A 16508-nucleotide genomic window follows, 5' to 3' on the forward strand; every position below is an offset into this window, starting at 1 on the left:
GAGGAAGGCATTTGTTTACATAATATGTACTACTATGTGATACAATTTAAATTCTTTTCATATTTATGGCCTAGATCTAAAGGTCTGCTCACCTACCGGGGAGCTATGTTACCAATTCCCACAAGCTGCAGGCTTTGTCATGTCACATGGTGCTCCAGGTCCCCAAATCCTCTACAGTAGTTTCTTAGGGAGTCAATGTCATACTGGGGGGGGGGGATCAGTGGCCCTATGCTAATATGTACAAGTGACAGGGCAAATGGGGGTTCAGTTCAATCAATATTCCTTTGTTTCAATCTGCAGCTACTTTGATTACAGCATATATGATAAAGGAGTAAAACATTTATTAGAGCAGTCCTCTGAAATAATAATAAAAAATTAACATCATTCTCTGATAATGCCTTGAACCTTATTAATTTTACCTGTTCCATTTCCAAAGGTGAAACTTCTACAGCTGGAGTCACTTGTTCTCTCGCCTGAATAGCTAATATCTTCATTGTACAAAAACATATATAAATATATTAGAAAATACCCCAATGTCAAACAACAGTAAAACATTTTGCTGAAGTTTATGCTAACGTAAGTGTGGAATCTCTTGTATAATTTTTTTAAAGCACGTTCTATCAATAACCACTCTACTATGATCCTATACATTTCTGGCACAATTCAAGCTGTACCAAACCTATGAGCTTGAGCTCTGTATACTGTAGGTTAGGCACTACATCCATCTCTGTATCCAATATCACTTTGGAAAGCTGCACATCATATTCAAACATGAAAGTCATGTAGACAAGCACCCTCAGTATGTGTTTCACATGCATGAAACTCTTCCCTAGGGCCCTAGTCAGAAACAGCACAAGTGTTTTGTTTTGTTTTTTAACCCATTTTAATTCACTTTGAGCCACTTTGTTTTTTAACCCATTTTAATTCACTTTGAGCCACCAGGCATGCATGCATACATACTTTGCAGCAGGCTGTAACAATGGCTTTTGTGTACTTCCACAATACTTCTACTAATAGGCCTATACAGGTATCTATTAAACTACAGAAAACCTATCAAAGGAGGATGCATTTATGTTTGCTCAATCTATTAGTTTTATACAGTACTACCGTATATTGAGGTGTATAAGACAACTGGGCGTATAAGACGACCCCCAACCTTTCCAGTTAAAATATAGAGTTTGAGATATACTCAACCACAGATTTTCCACCCGGCGTATAAGACGACCCCCGACTTTTGAGAAGATTTTCCTGGATTAAAAAGTAGTCTTATATGCCAGAATATACTGTACTTTGTTTCTGTGCTACAGCACATTGTAGGTTTTGGAGAAAAATATGCAAATTTTAAAAAGAAAACCAAACATATTTCACGCATTCTAAGTCCACCTACTTCTTCATTTATGTTGTAGTCCTGACCAAGAATACTCTCCACAAGTTCTTTGATCCTCAAGTCTGAGGGAGTTGGTGTAGTAGACTTTAGGGATGCAATAATTTCATCAATAGACCTTACAGCTATTCCAGAAGGCATCTTTTGCAGGGAACGCTGTAGATGTGACCTACTTCGCGATAAGTGTCTTGCTTTTGAAATGCTCGATGTACTCCCAGGCGAAATTTCTACCAAAGCCTCTGCAACAGACTTCCTACTAGATGAGCCACTGCTTCTTTTACTAACTGATATTTCAACGTCAAATACTGAACTTAATAAGCATGGTTTTGAAATTTCTTTCACCATATCAGATTTTTCACTTGAACCAGAAACCACCGAATGTGCATCATCAGCTTCTACATTTGAAGTGCTGGTTCCTCCAGCTGTAGAAACTGCTTCTCCCGATGTTATTTTTTGCTTTAGTTGTTCCATACCCAAACTGTCTTTCTGTAGAGCAAGAGATTTAGATGGTGATTTGGCATGATATGATATCCTTTGATATTTGGGTTTCGGTGGGGGCTCTGGTTTCTTTAGCATTGTGAGTTGTTTGCTTGTACCTACGAAAGAAGCTATTACTACTGCAACTTGTTCATGTTCACCTTCTACGTTATCACTTTTGAATTCTGGGGTTGTTTTCTTAAAACTAGGGGACTGTTTCTTGTCAACATTGCCCTCTTTCTTAGATGATTTTTGTGAAGTTGTGACATCTTGTGTTTGATCTTCCACACTCGTAATACTAGTGGAGATCCTAACTGCTTTCTGAAGTTTAGAAGAATCCAATTCAAGAGAATAATCTGTACTTTCAGGATGCGGGGATGGGCTCCTTGAGCTCCTATCAGACAAGGCTGTTTCAGGTGGTTCAACCTCCAAATTGGGTTTTTTCAGTTCTCCACGAACAGCAGCAATTGCTTGTTTAAACTTCACAAATTTCTGTCGAGATTCTTTGCATATATTTTCACGTTCCTTAAGGATACGCATTTCTTCCAAATAACTTAAGCCAAAATGCTCGTGTTTTCTAGCCATTTCTTTGCACCTTTCAAGAAATAAGCATAGAATTTTACTTATATGTGATTAAAATTCATAGCTATAAAAGATTAAGAGACTCTTAATATTCTTGACTGTGTAAATTAGCATTTCTGGGAGCTTCATGTGGACAAGCTGATAAGTGATACCAGATATGCTAATTTATATGAAGCTCTAAATGTTTTTTGAAGCAGTACTAGGAAGTCTGAAAAAGGAGAAGAAAAACAGAAAAGCCACAAACCTTTAATTTACCATGGTTAGTCAGAGAGAGGAACAGGAGGTGACCTCAATTGTCCCATTTAATTTTTCTCTTTCCCCAGCACCACAGGTAACACACAAACAACAAGCAAACTATATCACTGACTGACAGATTTATAAAATGTTCAGCCTCAGCCATGAAGCTCACTGTGTGATCTTGGGCTAGTCATAGTCTCTCTGCCTAACCTACCATACAGGGTTGCTGTGGGGATTAAATGAGGAGGGAGAGGACCATTTATGCCACTTGAGCTCCGTGGAGAAAAGGTGGGATGTAAATGTAATTAATTAATTAATTAATTAAAACCTGCTCCTCTATAAAAATAAATAAATCCAGAATGATATTTCAACATTAATTTGACTAAATTGTTTACAATAAGGGTACTGCCTATTAGAAAAAGCAAGTTGATCAAATAAATGTTAGTTAATTTGCACAACTGTACATATAAGTAAAAGGCAATGATTTTGAAACAGCACAAGCACTGCCTTTTTTACATGATGTGTGTGAAAGTTATAGCAGGCACCTTCTTAGGAGAGGCCTTACCTCCTGAGCAAAAGAGGAAGAAATGCCTCTTTTAAGACAGAGCTTGTTGTCTGCTGTTTTAACAAATACTTGCTATTTTTTTTATAAAAAAATTGAATCTGATGCATAATTACTTGGGGACGCTTTTTTTTTTACTTTCACAACAGGTCTAGCTGATTATATATAACCAAGTCATCATACACAGCAGCCATATAGTTCCCACATCCATCTTGCACCCACCCATTGGAAGGGTCCTGTGGCTTTTAGGCAGGGCCGGATTTAGATCTGATGAAGCCCTACGCTACTGAAGGTAATGGGGCCCTTTATATGTCCAGCTGTCCTTTGTCGACAACAAATTGTTGTTGTTTTTTGTGTTGAATATATTCTATAGGTACCTAATAGATACCTAATAGGTATCTAAAGCCATTTGCACATAACAAAATACGTATTTTATCAAAGTAACTGTTGAACTGAAATACAATTAATACAGTGGTTTTTTCCTTTAAAAAATTTGGGGGGCCCCAAAAGAGTGGGGCCCTAAGCTATAGCTTGTTTAGCTTATATATAAATCTGGCACTGGCCATATAGTTCCCACATCTATCCCAAACCCACCCACTGGCAGGGTCAGTCCTACGCCTTTCAGGCTGGGGCTGGGAATCCGTGGTCCTAAAGTCGCTGATGGACTCCGACTACTCCTAAACAATGGGGTTGGGGCCGAAAAATTCAACAGGTAAAGCCCTTTTCCTCTTAGGGCAGGCACAGGAAAACTCGGCCCACCAGATGTTTTGGGACTACAACTCCCATCATCCCTGACCACTGGTCCTGTCAGCTAGGGATGATGGGTGTTGTGTTCTCTAAGGTGCTACTGGAAGGATTTTTTGATTTTATATCTGGAGGGCCGAGTTTGCCTATGCCTTTGTTAGGGGGTTTCCCACGACGATGGAAACCTGCACCTGTTGGATTTCTGCCACGCGTCTGCTTCGCGCCAAATCCTCGCCTGACATTAACTTTTCCCCGCAAAACATTTCAAGCAAACCTCGTTCCGGCTGAACGGCAAAATCTGTGCCGCGATTCCTCCCGTGCCGACTCAACCCGGTCCTATCCCCGCTTTGGTCCCCCCGGGTCCGCCCCCGCCTCCCAAGGCAGAAACGACACCCCCAACCCGAAAGCGGTTCCCTCCTCACGGCTCGGTTCAACCGCTCCCCATCTCGTCCTTTCCCAGCCTCTCCCTCCTCAGCGGCCGCCAACGACGACGGCAGTAGCTTTGGCCCGCCGCGAGGAGAGAAGCGCGCGCGGTCGCTTAGCAACGGGCTGGGACGCGGAGTCAACGCAAGAGAGACAGGCCTGGCCGGCCGCGGCTTACAGGGAATGGGAAAGGAAGGAGTGGGGGTGGGGGTGCGTCGTTGGCGAGAGCGCCCCCTGGGGCAAGGGAGGGTCGCTCTGGAAACGATCCCCTCGGCTGCGTTTGGCTCTCTGTGGAGAGAGGGCATTCAGGTCCTGCTTGTGGGATGTTAGGCTACGTGGACTATCCGCCTTTCTTATGTTTTATCCTTGGTAGGTCCAATTAAAAGGCCAGGAGTTGGGGGATATAAGCTAAACAAGCTATAGCCCCCAAAAAATTAAAGGAAAAAAAACCTGGGTGTACATTTCCAAAATATGATAAAAAACAAATAAAGTAAAACAGTGTTTTGTATTGTGTAGGCTGAGGCTCCTATGATGTAAGTAATGGGCCCCACCTGCTAGCCTGCTCCCTAAAATATCACTGATTTGCTCATTTCTATATTTAGGGTGCCTACAGTCAGCATGGACTGGTTGCATGGCAACGTGCAAATGACTTTAGATACCTATTAGGTCCATACATTACCATAGCATATACAGTGACAATTTGTTGTTGACAAAGTACAGCTGGACATATAAAGGGCCTCATTACCTTCAGTAGCTTAGGGCCTGATCAAACCTAAATCCGGTCCTGGCTACATAGACCATCAACCTTTCTTATGTTTCATCCTAAGTAGGCCTATATCCAATTAAAAGGCTAGGAGCTGGGGGAATCCTCTGCTCCTCTGAATAGACAGCCGTGGGCTGCTTGGACCACTGTTCTGGCTCAGTATTTTCATATAACGTTTTAACATAGGGAGAGAGCTGTTTTGTGTCTGAATTATTTATCGTGCATCAGCTCTTAGAGATTAATTTTAATCTATTTATATCCGTAGGCTCCATGTTGTTGCATATGTTAGCACTCTGGTCAGTGACCAAAATAAATCGGTTTATTCATTCAGTATTTTTATTTACTTATTTATATTACATTTGTTAGTTGCTTTATCTTGCCCAAAGCACCTTGCAAGCAAACGGGTGGGGGGGGGCCGACCAGTCAAGTACATGGTCCTCTAGCCTTTACATAATTACTATTTGGGATGTGGTAACTTCTGTTTATTGGGACCCAGGTGGCGCTGTGGGTTAAACCAGAGTCTAGGGCTTGCTGATCAGAAGGTCGGCAGTTCGAATCCCTGCCACGGGGTGAGCTCCCGTTGCTCGGTCCCAGCTCCTGCCCACATAGCAGTTCGAAAGCACGTCAAAGTGCAAGTAGATAAATAGGGACCGCTCCGGCGGGAAGGTAAACGGTGTTTCCGTGCGCTGCTCTGGTTCACCAGAAGCGGCTTTGTCATGCTGGCCACATGACCCAGAAGCTGTCTGTGGACAAATGCCGGCTCCCTCGACCTATAGCGCAGATGAGCGCCGCAACCCCAGAGTCGGACACAACTGGGCCCCTTTACCTTTTAACTTCTGTTTAAAGGGTCTGTGTGGCAGTACAGTGAGTGACGCACTAGGACAAGGAGACCCAGGTTTCTCCTTCACATGGCGGTTTAGTTGTTTTCATGACTTTTCCCCAACTCTTAAGTTCTGCATTATATCTGATTTTTCACGTAAAAGCCACTTCTGGAACCATAGTGGAATAACACAGTGCAGGTTTAGTGTTCATTTCCAGGTTGTTTCCAAGGGAAAAATCCATTTGCAAATAATATGGAAGTGAGAACTAAACTTGTGCTATATTAGTTCCAGAGGTGGCTTTTACATTGTATGAAAGCTCAAATATTAACAAGAAATTAACAATGAAATGTGAAAATAGAATAAACTGCCATGTCAGTGCCGTCATCAGATCAAAGTTTCTCTTGGCCTTAAACTTCACTGAGTGATTTCTCAGGGGCCCCTTCAGACTCATCTTTTCACCAGCGTGTTCTGCAACATGTCATGGCCCAATAATAGTGCATTTGTGGTGGATTTATACTGGACCATCCAAACAACATTCCACTTTATTAATTTCCATGATGTTATTGCATTATAACTTGCTGTTGTTAGTTTCCCTTATTTCTCCTCTGGTGTTATTGTATTGTGACTTGTTGTTATTTTTATTGATTATAATTTAGCAATGATTTATTGTGTTGACATTGTTGAGAGTTATTTACTGATAATATGAGAGTTAGTTTTCTGCTGTACAATCATATTCTAATGGATTGTTGAATGTTATTTTCTTTGTTATAAGTGGGTTGTTGTGAATATAAAAGCAGGGAGGGGAGCCACCATGAGCTCTTTGGAGATACAATAATGCAATCCTATACATGTCTATTCAGAAGTAAGGCCCACAGAATTCAATTACCCTAATTCCTAGGTAAGCAGGCGTAGAATTGCTTGCTGAATCCAGATATGTACCTTGTTTTAAATTAACAGTAAACTTTCTCATTCTGCCATCCAGTACTGCCCTCTACAGTTCAGTTGTTCACTACCTCAGTTAATGCTGAAAAGCCTCATCGCTGAGCTTCTAACTGTTTTCTTTTGAGCCATATTAGGATGAGTGCAGGAAATACTGATATAAATTGTGAAGAAAGTGGGGGAAGAGTCATACACACAGACAGGATTTTAAAAAGCAAGTCAAAGAGCAACTGATAGTACATTTTTTTAAATCGTGCATCTGATGAAGTGGCCTATGTCCACAAAAGCCTATGACGTAATACATTTGTCTTTAAGATGCTAGAAGACTCTTTGTAGTTTTAAACAGTAAATAGAACCATCAGTATGCCATTTTAGGCAGCCATGACACCTCTCCACAGGAGCCACAGCAGGAGGGGCAGGACATGGCAATGGATATAAAGAGCTATTAGCATCAGGAAGGAGGACCTGAATGGAATGTTGGGATTTGCATCCGGAAGGAAGCAAAGGAAAATCCCACAATAGGCAGAAGGGTAGCCCCTTAGCCTATGCCACAATAGGTTCTCTGTGGGTCAGGATTCTGGCACACTGGTGAGGAACAGTTTCAAATAAATTGGCACTGTTTATTTTCCTACACTATAGCACAGTAGATGCAAGAAATCTGAGCCCTCTTCAAAGTTATTCATTTGCACAGCAAGAAAGGCTCAATCCTAATCCCATTGAAATTAATAAGAATTTCCCTTTTATCCTCTGTGGGAATAGGATTGTAGCCCCAGTGTGCAACTTCCTTCCTAGTTTGAGTTCCACAGAAGGTTGGTCAGAAACCCAGGAAGATAAGAGGGGACAGAGGAAAAACCCAGAATTACATAATTTCTGAAGGAGTAGCATTAAATCCAATATCTATCCAGGCAACTAATTTCATATTTAAGTTTTGTTATTTTAAAAAAAATCAGTCAACTAGGCATTACAGTGCTAGCATTTTATTTCTGAGCATTTTAATTAAAACATGAACCCACTCTAAATGACAGAAGATTGAATGAGATGCCACAGACATGATAGCAAATACATATTGGATTGTCTAATGTCTTTATTTAACATGAATTTTGCTCAGTTTGCAATCAGATTGATTTGGGACACTGTGTGTTTGTCTGTGTGTTGTCTTTCTGAATCACGTAAACCCAAGATGTTGGTTTGACTTGATTCAAAATCTGAGTAAATCATGTTGGAAGCCTGGGCATCCATGGGCAGGGGAGCAGGCAGGGGGCAGTTCCCACACACAGATGAACCATAATCCCCAGAGTCCCAACAGTCCCTGCTCAAAATTAGATAGATAGATGATAGATAGATAGATAGATAGATAGATAGATAGATAGATAGATGCTCAATTGTATGGAACTTCTTAGCATCTTGTGATTTCCACTGAGCACCAAAAGGACATGTAGAAAGGAAATGTTTCTGTGTCTTCTCAAGGTTCCTAAAGAAGAACTATAGCTCAATGTCTGTGTATAGAAATGCCTCCTTCCAACTCATGCATCAGAGAACACAAGTCACACAAAGCTTTGTGGATCTGACTCTTGTTCTTTGTTCAGTCGTTCAGTCGTGTCTGACTCTTCGTGACCCCATGGACCAGAGCAGGCCAGGCACGCCTATCCTTCACTGCCTCCCGTAGTTTGGCCAAACTCATGTTAGTAGCTTTGAGAACACTGTCCAACCATCTCATCCTCTGTCGTCCCCTTCTCCTTGTGCCGTCCATCTTTCCCAACATCAGGGTCTTTTCCAGGGAGTCTTCTCTTCTCATGAGGTGGCCAAAGTACTGGAGCCTCAACTTCAGGATCTGTCCTTCTAGTGAGCACTCAGGGCCGATTTCCTTGAGAATGGATAGGTTTGATCTTCTTGATCTCTTACAAAGCATAAAAGTGCTTGGAGTCCTCTCTCCTCATCTTCATTCCAAAGAACAGGGCATTTGCCATTTTAAAAGCCATGCAAAAGTTAATGTGTCACCAACACTTAAGTGGTCATGGCACCAGAAAGCCTCAGTTAATGGGAATGAGTGCAAGCAACCTTTTTGCAACCATCTATTAGCCATCAAGAGAGCTCTGATAAAGCAGGATGCTAGTGAAGGCAGAGTCTTTCTCCAATCATGCATGAATTGTTTGAGTGGGGACTATGCTAACCACCACTGATACATGGCATTCCAAAGATTGAGAAGAGGGACAACCTTTTTAAGTAAGAACCTTGGCTTAACCAATGTATTCAGTCAGTAAATAACTTTAGCCAGCAGGTGGGACTGTTATCTAGAAAGATTTCTAGTATTGCCTCCATAGGTGCATATTATTATTATTATTATTATTATTATTATTATTATTATTATTATTATCCTCCATGAATTTGTCTAATCCTCTTTTAAAGTCATCCAAGTTGGTCATCACTGCTGCTTCCCATGGGAGCAAGTTCCATAATTAAAGTGGAGGTCAAATCAGAACAATTATGTCATCAAGGTAGGACATCCCACTTTAGAGAAGCTATCCCACTCAACATCTGGATTAACACATTTTTGAAGTAAAGTAAAATGCATTACAACCCAAAGTGATGTGTGTCCAGTCCCTTAAGACCATTAAGGCAGAGTCAAATATTACTTAACTGCACCACTGAGTAAAAAAAGTAGCAATGCTAAGTAGCATTCATGTTAAGAGTTGCTCACTTTTTAATCAAAACAAAATATAAAATAAAATAAAATAATACTTCCAGTAGCACCTTAGAGACCAACTAAGTTTGTTCTTGATATGAGCTTTCGTGTGCATGAACACTTCTTCAGGTACACTAAAACAGAAGTCACCAGACCCTTATATATAGTGAGAGAGTGAGGAGCAGCAGTTCTGTGTCTTCAACAGTTACACAACAGAAAGAAGTAAAGCATTTTCTAACAAGTCTCCTACCTCAATTCACATGTTGCAAGATTGTCCCTCCATAACATAATTACCTTTTGAGATTTATGGTCCCCTGAAATCAGTCAGGCCTTTAATTATTTTATATAGGGCCATCTTGCAGTAAATACTCTCACACAGAGGTTTTTCTTTGTATTTGCCAATCTAGCTTTTGCTTTATTTCTTTGCCAGTTTAAACACAGACATTTCCTCAACAACCCAGACTAAATTGCTGCTGTTGATTCTCTCTCTCTCTCTCTCTCTCTCTCTTCTTAACAGTTTTGATGTTTTGATCAAAGTTATTTTCACCATTTTACAATGAATGTTTTGCTCCACTTAACAGAAACTTGATTTGTCAAAGCCATAGCACTCCTAAGCCAAATAGGTAGGTACCCTTATTGTTATACAAGGTCTAAAATATATCATTCAATTGACTATACAAATTGTCATAAATTTGATTGTGCCAAGAAATGCAGCACCTTCTTTTGGCTTTGATGTTTAACTGTATAGTATTGTTGCTAGGTTGGTGTTGCATAGGTAAAACAGAATAAACTATTTATTGGGCTGATATCCTATTGTGCACACTTATTAATTTCCTCTTTCTACCTGAAAAGGTTTCTGTGAAATTCAGAAATTATTCACCAATAAAAGTGAATATTCAATGGAGACCTTCTCAGCAACCTGAGTTTATTAACTAATCCACCAAGACCTCTAGAGATTTTCAAGTGGTCCATGGGGTGGGGGCGGGGGCGGGGGCAGAACTACTGTTGTACACAGATGTGACTTTCATGGAAATTTATCTTGTGTGAAAATGCCCTGGGATCTTTATAAAACCACAGCTGACTTACAAATGGTTGGAGGCTGTCATGCAACCCTCCCCAAACTGAAGCCCTCCAAATGTTTTCAACTACAACTCCTATCAGACCCGGCCAGCACAGCCTATGGTCGGGAATGATGGGAGTTGTCCAAAATATCTGAAGGGACCTTGTTGGGGGAGGCTGCTGGAATATGTCCAAACACAATTAAACTAGGCTTTTTAGCTAAACCCATATACTGTACCTCAAAGGGCTAAATATACTTACTGACAGCTGGATCCTATTCCTGCCTCCTCAAAAGACCTATTGAATTCAATGGGACTCACTCCCAGGTATGTAGGAGGTGTCTGAGACCTTTAATCACATCAGTTTAGATCCTAATTTTTCCTGGAAAATATATGTATTTGTTATTTATGCCCTTGAAATCCGTTTCTGTGTAATGTGAGTAGAAATGCAGTTTCTAATATCTCTATCCTAAACAATGAACCGCTTAATCTATTTGGATTCCCCCCCCCCAAGTTGAAACTTCTAGATAATAATGCAGCTCGCTTTCACTAATCAGTCACATTCAGCAGATGAGGACAAGTTCTCTGGCTCTTTGCTTCACACATTACAAGACTCATCAAGGGCACTAAAAACAAATTCCGGGATGAATGTGTAGGCACAAATTCAGCACTGACCAATAACTCGTTCCGCGAATTTATCAGATGGGCGATAAACTCCGCTCCTTGCAATGCGACGCGCAACGCGATCCTGCGCAGGTTTACATGGACATATGTCCCACGGAGTTGCTTAAGGAATCTTAGCGTGGTTTAACCAGCTCAGAAGGCGTGGGTCCCAATTCCCGCTCAGCCCCGACATTCATTGCATCTTCTCAGGCCAGCCAGTCACTATCTCTTAATTATCCTTCCTCGCAGGGTTGTTGTAAGGATAAAGGCGGTAGTAGGGAGGACCAGATATGTGGGAGGGAGGTTGGTTGGTTGGTTGATAGGTAGGTAGGTTGGTTGGTTGGTTTGCAACCTCACCCCCCGCAAACTTTATTTGGATCTGGGCAGCCTAGTTGCTCATTTTCTGAACGGTTCGACTCACAAGTGCCCCCGCGTTCATTCTAGGTCGAGGAAGCCTCTTCTCAGAATCTCCCTGATCAGAATTGTAGCCATGCAGATCTGCTGGAGGTTCCCTAGAGTTTACGGGATGATCTGCTGCGCGGATAATGTTGCCACAGCCTGCTACTTCGTAACATCCGCGTTGCTCCAGTCTCTGGCAGTTCTGTGTGCAAACACGATTATTAACATCCTCTTCAGACTTCTTTCTCCAGAATCTTAGTCAAATGTGTATTGGGAACATAGAACTTTATACAAAGCCCGACCTGTGGTCAATCGAGCTTGGTTTAGTGACTGACACTGGCTCTGCAGAATTTCAGAGTCGAGGACTTTGCCAGCCCTGCGAGGTGTGTGTGTTTCCCCCCCTTTCTCCGGCTACGAGTCGCGCGACTGTAGGGTTCAGTCTGGAAAGGAATGGTTCGCACCCATTCGCTCTCCTTACCTGGGGGCTGCGATGACTTGCGCGCGTGAACGAGCAGGTGCAGACTAAAAACCCCTTCCAACAGAAAGTTCAGATCAGGAAACCATGTTTGTCAGATCACTCTATACGTTCAACTTCGCTCTAATTTCGTGGTTAGGATTTCACATGTATGAAGGCATCCTAAAGAACGAAATTCCAGATCGAAAACGGTTTATGGAGAGAGCTGTGCGTCGTGCTTACTTTCCTCTCCTTGCAGAGCCTTATGACCACGCGTCAGATGCCTTCTCCACCAACTTCTCCGAAGTCACATCCATTCCCGAGGGACAGCTGCTCAAAAGACAAGGAGGAGTCTTGTGGACCCTTGAAAATTGGCATGTTTGGGCTGCAATTCTAATTCAATTTACCGGAGATAACTCGGTGGTCTTCCTTTTGAGGAGACGTGTCTACGGTCGCGCGGCCATTGTGGCAGGCGCCTTTCCTGAGCTTAAAAGCCCAGCTGAATAATCATATAATCATGCCTCTCTCGTCACGAAAAGTGTGGGGTTGTCAAAGCAAGTGCCCTCCAGGGACCCCCATCTTCACTGATCTTTGGTCATGTTGACTTGGGCTGATGCGAGCTCGCTGGAGTCCAGCCACATCTGAAAGCCACCTCGTTGACTACGTCAGAATAAATCCTAGTTTTTAAGATGCCAGCAGAACCGTCTATTTATTTATTAGATTTCCATCCCTCAATGTGGCAGAGTATACATGGTTTTCCCTCACAACAACCCTGTGAGGTAGGTTCGGCTAAGAGACGCTGAATGATCAACCCAATGAGCTGCTTTACTTGAGTGTGGATTTGAACCCCGACCTCCCAGGTCCGAGTCCAACTGTCTGCCTCTAACCCAGTGTTTCTCAAACTTGGGTCTCCAGCTGTTTTTGGACTACAATTCCCATCATCCCTGACCCACTGGTCCTGCTAGCTAGGGATGAAGGGAGTTGTAGTCCAAAATCAGCTGGAGACTCGCGTTTGGGAAACCATGCTCTAACCAGTACAACCACATCCGGCTCTGATGCCAAGAATAATTAGACTTAGAGCCTGCCATTAGGCAGCAGATAAAACAGGCGACCAAGTCGAGCTTGAAGAAATGCAGGACGACCTTTTGGCTCTTATGACGGTGGGTGCCCTGTTTTGGAGACTCCATTCAAGACTCTAGATTTGTGGCAAGAGGGAAATTGCACTCACCGCTACTGGGGTGGCGAGCACATCTGACCGAGTCTCTCTGATAAACATGGGGGCAGCCTTTATTTGCTCGAGGCTGGCCAGGAGCGGGATACGGCACACGGGTTCCTTTGAATATGTCCAAACACAGTTATCGGTGGGGAAATGTGTCCGAGATGCTGCTCCGTTGTTTGCAAGGTAGCCAGAGAGGCTTCAGGCCCTGGTTGAGAGCGCAACCTGTTATCCCCCAGAAGCGAGAGGACCGAGACAATTTCGTGCATGCGGGGGGAGTGAGGAGAGAGAGTCTGCGCGAGTGCTTTGTTTCCAGCCGGTTGGTAAATAAATGATAATCGGGTTGCTTGCACGCTGCTTAATGGGAAAGGCGCTCCCTGGAAAGTCAAGATAAGCAGGATCAACAAATCTGGCCGAAATCTGGAGGGGGGAAAAGCGGAGGTGTTCGGCGCTGGTGATGTGATGGGGTTGGGTTCAAGAGAAAGAGTTGGGCTCGCATGTGGGTTCAGGAGGTTCTGCCTCTGCCACGACTGCCTCTCGCCTCCGATCCGCGTCCAGACTCTCGTTAGGGAGCCGGTGGCTTAACAGTAGCTATCCCGAAGACCTGGGTTCAAATCTCACTTCTGCCCCGATGTCGTCTTCAGATGGCCTGGCTTTGTGATGTTCCTAGCCATTCACACACCACATTTCAGCCACGACGGCTTCCTTAGGCAAGCCACTCCATCTGCGAAATGGGCATAATAAATAGTGGTCTAATTTATATGGATCAAATGTCAGTCTGTATGGACTTTGCGCGCCACAGAAGCTTTAAAAGAAGAGCCACGGGTGCGGTAGAGGTTAATTCATTGTTGATCTTAGGTTGGGAGACTGAGGTTCGCATCCCCGCCATCTTCCTGGCTGACTTTGGGCCAGCCCAGTTGCTGCATCTCCACCGTACCTACTTTGAAGCGTTTATATGATTATAACAGCACAATCCCACGCCTGCCTAATCTGAGTCCCAGTCAGTGAAGTCAAAGGAGTTTACTCCAAGGAAAGTGGGTATAGGATTAGAACTAAAAGGGGGCATATATACCATCCTGAACTATTTGGAGGAAGTGGAGTAGAAGAAAAATCAGGTACATAGGCTATGATATTCTAAGTATTGTACGCATTTGGGAACATCCCACTAAATTCAGTGGAATGTTTTAGGCTGCATCGGGCTAGCTGAGAATTTCTGTGGTAACCGTAGTGAATAAATTGAAGCCCAGAGACACCATTTAACCTACGGGTTTATTTAGTTATGTGCACACTTTTTAGTATAGTTTTCTGCAGTCTCTAGGACATAAGATCATCTCTCTGCGAACCTCTCTGAAAACACAAAAGTGAAGGGCAATATAAATCTTGTAACAAAATCGAAAATTCTTTCTAGTAGCACCTTAGAGACCAACTGAGTTTGTTCCTGGTATGAGCTTTCGTGTGCATGCACACTTCTTCAGATAGGTATCTGAAGAAGTGTGCATGCACACGAAAGCTCATACCAGGAACAAACTCAGTTGGTCTCTAAGGTGCTACTAGAAAGAATTTTCGATTTTGTTTTGACTATGGCAGACCAACACGGCTACCCACCTGTAAATAAATCTTGTAAGCAAACTTCCATTATAAGTGGGGTTATTGGTTTGTTCTTGTTTTTATTATGTACATTTTGTGTTCTCATTTTGTATTTTTATGTTGTGAACCGCCCTGTGATCTTCGGGTGAAGCTATACAAATTTAATAAATAAAAATAAAATAAAATTCATTTTCTTTCGACTCCGCCTTTTCCCTAGCTGTCGTTTAGTCGTGTCCGACACTTCGTGACCCCATGGACCAGAGCATGCCAGGCACTCCTGTCTTCCACTGCCTCCCGCAGTTTGGTCAAACTCATATTAGTAGCTTCAAGAACACTGTTCAACCATCTCGTTCTCTAGTGCCCTCCATCTTTCCCAACATCAGGGTATTTTCCAGGGAGTCTTCTCTTCTCATGAGGTGGCCAAAGTATTGGAGCCTCAGCTTCAGGATCTGTCCTTCCAGTGAGCACTCAGGGCTGATTTCCTTCAGAATGGATAGGTTTGATCTTCATGCAGTCCATGGGACTCTCAAGGGTCTCCTCCAGCACCATAATTCAAAAGCAGAAATTCTTCGGCGATCAGCCTTCTTTATGCTCCAGCTCTCACTTCCATACATAACTACTGGGAAAACCATAGCTTTAACTATACGGACCTTTGTTGGCAAGGTGATGTCTCTGCTTTTTAAGATGCTGTCTAGGTTTGACATTGCTTTTCTCCCAAGAAGCAACGTCTTTTAATTTCGTGACTGCTGTCACCATCTGCAGTGATCATGGAACCCAAAAAAGTAAAACCTCTCACTGCCTCCATTTCTTCCCCTTCTATTTGCCAGGAGGTGATGGGACCAGTGGCCATGATCTTAGATTTTTTTGATGTTGAGCCTCAGACCATATTTTGCGCTCTCCTCTTTCACCCTCATTAAAAGGTTCTTTAATTCCTCCTCACTTTCTCTAGCTAGATTTCTTTATTTTAATTATTGCTAATTCATATGCCATATTTTTTTGGGTGGGACTAAACTTTCATTAGCTCGCCCGTGGCCAATCCTGGGGTTGGAGGCGGAACACTCTCACTTGCGCGTGCACAGCCCACCTCATCGGCTACGCTGCTAAGCTCAGGTGAGGCAGGAGTGATGGCTCCCTTCCCGTCTCTCAAAATGAGCCATCTTGCACCCAGATCCCAGGGTTGAGCTAGGTGGAGAGATTTTAAACCCCTAGAGGTGTACCTACCTTAATGTTTTCTGTAGCTTCCAAAATCGGTAGGCTCTACAGAAAATGTAATGGGGGAGGGCACATCAAGCTCCAGACTAGGAGAGTCAGCCACTCCTGATTTACAGGGTCTCACCCCTATATGCCCAAAACATCCGGTTGGGAACTCAGAGGGGATTGTTTCTTGCGTAAAAGGCGCAAAAAGGACGGCGCTCCAAATTTGGAAGGCTCGCCGTGATTAATTTAAATTGATTTGAATGGGTTCCAAAATATGAAAAGGCACTAAAATTTCACACAGAAAACAAGCTTGGAGAAA

General features: G+C 42.9%; 1 protein-coding gene across 1 annotated transcript; it reads right to left on the reverse strand.

The window, feature by feature from the left end:
• Nucleotides 1–635: 635 nt before the first annotated feature.
• LOC117061472 lies at nt 636–2517 on the reverse strand. Its single transcript, XM_033174313.1, has 2 exons — nt 1290–2517; nt 636–837 (listed from the first exon to the last, which is right to left on the reverse strand). The coding sequence occupies exons 1-2, from the start codon at nt 2444–2446 to the stop codon at nt 636–638; spliced, it is 1359 nt and encodes a 452-aa protein (XP_033030204.1). The 5' UTR covers nt 2447–2517.
• Between the last annotated feature and the right edge of the window lie 13991 nt (nt 2518–16508).

Source organism: Lacerta agilis, chromosome 1 (genome assembly GCF_009819535.1).
Source record: "Lacerta agilis isolate rLacAgi1 chromosome 1, rLacAgi1.pri, whole genome shotgun sequence".
Classification (NCBI taxonomy): Eukaryota; Metazoa; Chordata; class Lepidosauria; order Squamata; family Lacertidae; genus Lacerta; species Lacerta agilis.